Source organism: Synchiropus splendidus, chromosome 17 (genome assembly GCF_027744825.2).
Source record: "Synchiropus splendidus isolate RoL2022-P1 chromosome 17, RoL_Sspl_1.0, whole genome shotgun sequence".
In the NCBI taxonomy this organism is placed as follows: Eukaryota; Metazoa; Chordata; class Actinopteri; order Syngnathiformes; family Callionymidae; genus Synchiropus; species Synchiropus splendidus.
Window position 1 is genome coordinate 8,250,138 of NC_071350.1, and position 4,885 is coordinate 8,255,022.

Genomic DNA, 4,885 nt, shown 5'->3' on the forward strand with positions numbered 1-4,885 from the left:
TTTAATAAATACTAAAGTGAATTAATAACTTAAATACATTGTTATTATGTTGGAGTTGCTATATTTTAATATTTTCCATAAGTATCTATTGCCTCAAGCATTTTTTATTTGTTATTTCTTTATATATTTATTATTTTTTCCTTTTTTTATTCACTAAATATTTAATATGGATTTGCTTTATTCAAACTTTGTGAAATTTCTGATGCTCAATAGATAAAAACTACAGCCTTCTTTTCAGCCGTTTAGGCTATAAAAATGTAACACCACAAGTCAGTCTTTAAAAAGGCATAAAATGTTCTTTATTGTTCAGTCAAAACACATTCTCCATATTTACTGTAACTGATCGTCAAGCAGGTTGATCTCATACACTGGTTTGGTCATACAACTTTATATATGGATTTGCATTCCACATGAACGCTGCAATACATAAATAACAATAAGTGTGCGCCTCATATCAATATACACATTCAATACATAAATACATGTGTACAACGACACTGCGTAGAAATATAGCTTGATGTCGTATGAAACTATGGAAAATATACACATTTCTAAACCCCCCCAAAAAATAAAATCCGTTGCACAGATCTCCGAGTGGTTTAACTGACAGATCCTGGATGAAAGAGAGAATCCAGTCGCGTGTCGTTCACAGTCAGATGACATTCAGTGCATTTAAGAGCCGCTAGCTGATTCATGCATTTAGGATGCACGAGAAGAAAGACGGTATGAAATGAAAGCTCCTCCATCTCAGGAGTCGCTGTGCCCTCAGAACAGCTGCAGCTGTTCATCATGGACCCGGGAGGAGAGTGAGAGAACTCACACCCCCACTTCAACTTTGCCAACTGCTGACCTGTGAGGAGTTGACCTCGGGATTGCGCCCCAGGACTTTGATAAAAAAGCTGTCGACTTCCTCTTGACCGCTGCCTTTGAAACGGAGACGGTTTTTATGACACTGCGATGCTATAAATAGCTCCACGCTGTTCTGATGCCACAGTGAGAACAAGGCGTCACGTGCCAGGTCAGAGCGTCAGACAGGAGCAGACTGGAGCTACCTGATGTTGGAGCGTCTCTGCAGTCTGTGGGGGGTTTGAAGGTCTCTTCCAGTGCGTGTTGAAGCTGCTTTATGGCACATTCATAAGGCTGAAGAATCACAGAGTATTCATGCACCAATGCTGATCAGACCCTCAGGGCAGGTCAGAAGCATCACCACCTTGGTCGACTGTGGGGGGAGAAGGAAGGGAGGGATACCTGCACTACGACGTGGTCCATCATCTTAGCAACCATGCGGTGAAGAACGGAGGAATGATACAGAGTCACGGGTGTCGCAGTGCAGCGGGCGGGTGGCTCTAGTTGGGATGGGAAAGTCCAAAGGCGGTCATGATGGTTGTGAAGAGCAAGGCGGAGCTGAAGAGGACGGCAGAGCCACCGGAGCGGTAAACCTGCCTGCCGTTGAGGGGCTGCACCGGCCTGAAGGTGCCCACCATTGGCTTCCCGTCGTGGAACTTCAGCTCGGAGAAGGCGCGTAGCTGGAGGAAAGATCAGACGATGGAGATGGGGTCAGCGACCGGGGCAAAGATTGAGGTAGATTTTAGGGTCTATTCATTCATATTCCATATACCACAAGATCTGACACAAATGGAGTCAGGGGTGGGATGGTGATGGCCGCTAGAATAACTGAGCTGTGATTCACACCCACCTGATCAATGCTGAGAGGGATGGGGGACTCAAACAGCGTCCAGACCACGGCCTCCGTGCAGCCCGGGGTGGTCAGAGATCCTTTGTAGCGGTAATAAGTGGTGAGATTCTGCTCAGTCGGGATCAGCTGCGACAGAGAAACTGGAGGCAGTGATGCGTTTCCATCTGGAACAAAAAGATGAATCATGAAGACCCCGCCTCTAACTCAGTCAGCGCTTCCTCATCTAACTACAACACCCACTTGTGTTCTTGATGCTCCGCAGGGTGTTGATAACCGGCTCGTACTTCTTGTTGGCGCTGTTGGACCTCTGAAAAATGACATCAGTCAACTGGGTTCTGGAAGGGCTGCGTGACAACTGAGGATTTACCTCATAGAAGAAGCCGAGGACAGCGACCCCCTCGGGGTCTGCGAGCGCCGTCATCAGATCAGTGTAGTGCTGCTTCATGTGGACGATGTGCAGCTGTGGGAACATAAATGTCAACACTAGCTCGTGGTGTCTGAAGACAAATCAATCGAACGGTTCATGGTGCGACACAAGGGGTCTGGACCGCTTCAGTCTAGAACAGACAGGAAGCTGTTCATGAAGGTTCCAGAACCTACACTTAACAAATCCGAGAAAACTTGAAAAGCATTTAGCCCCTTAGCTTTCACTGGTAAATCAGAAGAACAAATACAGCAACGCCACCCTGCCTTCACTCTCCTCTTCACCCTGCCTTCACTCTCCTCTTCACTTCTTCACGCTCTGTAGTTCCAGCGATCCACTTACCTCCATGGGGAACTGCTCCCCGTCAATAGTGTGTTCTGATCCAGGCCCACCATTGGTCCCCCAGTGCAGGTGGAACTGAACAGCCTTGTAGACAGCAGGTAATCCACCCGCTGAGATGGTTGCGTAGAGGGGAATTCCAACCTGAACTGAAGGACAAACAGCCACTCAGTCGCCACATGAGATGATGACTCTGCAATACACACACACACTCTCTCTCTCTCACCTGAGTGGCCATTGTTCTTGATGTTCCCTCTGAAAGTCTGCTGGTAGTTGCTAAAAATAAACTTGGTCAGCCGCTCGTCTTTCAGCGTCTTCCTGGTCACGATGTTGATGGGTGACTGCAACCTTCCGCCGCAAGCGCCGTTGGCAAGGTTCCACTTGGCCGGAGCTGCAGAGGAGAACACTAACTTCAGCCAAAAGGCACAAAAGGCAAAATATTATTGACCACCCACCGTTGCACTGATGATCGCAGGTGAACTGGGACTGATAGCACCAGTCTGAAACAGAGATAGAGCATTACAACACTGTTATCTTCACTGACATTGCACCGATGATTGCTCCTGCAGTCCAGAGTCCATGGCCAGGTTTGTCCTTGGTGGCTCTCGGTGTTTACTTTTCTCTGTGTGTAAACACAGTTTCAGTTGATTCTATTTAGTTTATTATGAGTTTAGTCAGTTTATTATTGTACTCAAACAGATCTATCTATCTATCTATCTATCTATCTGTCTGTCCGTCTGTCTGTCTGTCCGTCTGTCCGTCCGCCCCTCTGTCCGTCCATCTATCTATCAATCTATCAATCTATCTATCTATCTATCTATCAATCTATCTATCTATCTATCAATCATCCTGCGGTCATTCATCCTTCTATTAAATCCCACCGTCTCTAACATCCCGTTATCTCCATTAATTCATAGCCTCTCGCTCTATCTCCGTTTCAAAGGCGCTCGTTCCCCTCAGCCAATCAGAGCTCGATCCGCATCACTTCTGGCCAATGACGGCTCGCCTCGCTCCGCCATGTGGAGCAGGAGAAGACTGAATGGAACTTGGATGTGGGAGCAGAACGGAGCGAGCGTGTGTGTGAGAAAACGTGAGAATGTGCGCAGAGAGAGAGAGAAAGAGGGGAGACGCGTCAGGCGTGTGAGGCGCCGCGCTCGCGCCTGAAATCACGCTGAATAACATTCACGCCGTCGTTCTAATTGCACATTTGCGCCCATTTGTTATTTTCGAGGGGAAACTCAAAGTGCGATGAGTCTTAACAGCGACGCATCTTCCCTTTAATATCAAGACATTTTCTTTCTCTAAATGTCATGATTTAGCGCATTTCCTATGAACATCTTAAACCAGAAAAATACACCAATATACTCGACGCAAATGCGACGCAAACTGGGGAGAGGCGTCTGCGTCCCGGCGCCTCGGCATCACGATGCGAGGGACTGCAGCATCTTGCACCGTGAGACAGGTAGAAGGACATGAGACGGATTTTGGACAACGTTTTTTTTTTTTTTTTTTTGCGTCTGGGGTTGAACTGAAATCCGCAGCTGATCGTGACGGCCACACATCAGGTGTGCGCAGAGAGCCACACCATGTATGGGGATCAATAGAAATAGTCCTCTAAATATAATTTGAACAAAAAAAATATGGAGATTGTTATATCGGAAACTGCGCATATTAAAGCTATTTCGTTTTAGCATGAGTCATAATGATGCTAATAATTAAATAGAGAATAAAAATAAGATTTCTCTGACATTAAAATGGAGATGTGCACTCACCTCCAGCGCCGCGGCTGAAGCCCCACAGACACGCCAGGAGCGCGGACACGACCAGCAGCTGCATCTCGACTCTCGGATCGCAACTCACGGAGACTTGATTTGTGAAATGCGGTCGCCGTCTTGCAGGGGGGGTCTTATACTTATCTATCAGCCTGAAGAAAGTGTGGCCCCTCCCCCTACAGGCCCCCCCACTGCTGCGCCTATCAGTGGCTCCTGAGCTGCAGGAGCCCTCAGTGATGCAATCACGGCGGGGACTCGCGCACACGTCCCGGTGATAGGCGATGATTGATGCTCAGCTGAACGTCTCGGGCGATCGATCACGCTCGGCCATTGATCCACAGGTGAATGCAGCCCCCCCCCTCCTCACCTGCCGAGGAACTGACCCCCTGTTGTCGGACATCTGCAGGTCAAATGTCTCATTCAAAGCGGCTGATAGTTCTTATCACTGAAGCTGCTGCTTATCTGCTGTTACTGCGCCTTCAGAACCGACTCACTCAGCCGTGAGTTTTCAGCCTCAAAATTGAAAATAAAAATAATAAAAATCGCTCGACACGGCTCGGAAAATCATAGTATTGTCTTGGCCCAAGCCTTATAGTCAAGCTGCTCTGCCGGTAACCGTGGCCATTGCCATTCAACTGTTTGTTGCTGTACAAA

At 47.7% G+C, this 4,885-nt stretch overlaps 1 protein-coding gene across 1 annotated transcript; it reads right to left on the bottom strand.

The window, feature by feature from the left end:
• Positions 1 to 293: 293 nt before the first annotated feature.
• On the bottom strand, positions 294 to 4,359 carry ca4a (carbonic anhydrase IV a). Its single transcript, XM_053847355.1, has 8 exons — positions 4,232 to 4,359; positions 2,915 to 2,959; positions 2,686 to 2,850; positions 2,463 to 2,608; positions 2,064 to 2,156; positions 1,937 to 2,003; positions 1,697 to 1,860; positions 294 to 1,526 (listed from the first exon to the last, which is right to left on the bottom strand). The coding sequence occupies exons 1-8, from the start codon at positions 4,293 to 4,295 to the stop codon at positions 1,347 to 1,349; spliced, it is 924 nt and encodes a 307-aa protein (XP_053703330.1). The 5' UTR covers positions 4,296 to 4,359; the 3' UTR covers positions 294 to 1,346.
• Between the last annotated feature and the right edge of the window lie 526 nt (positions 4,360 to 4,885).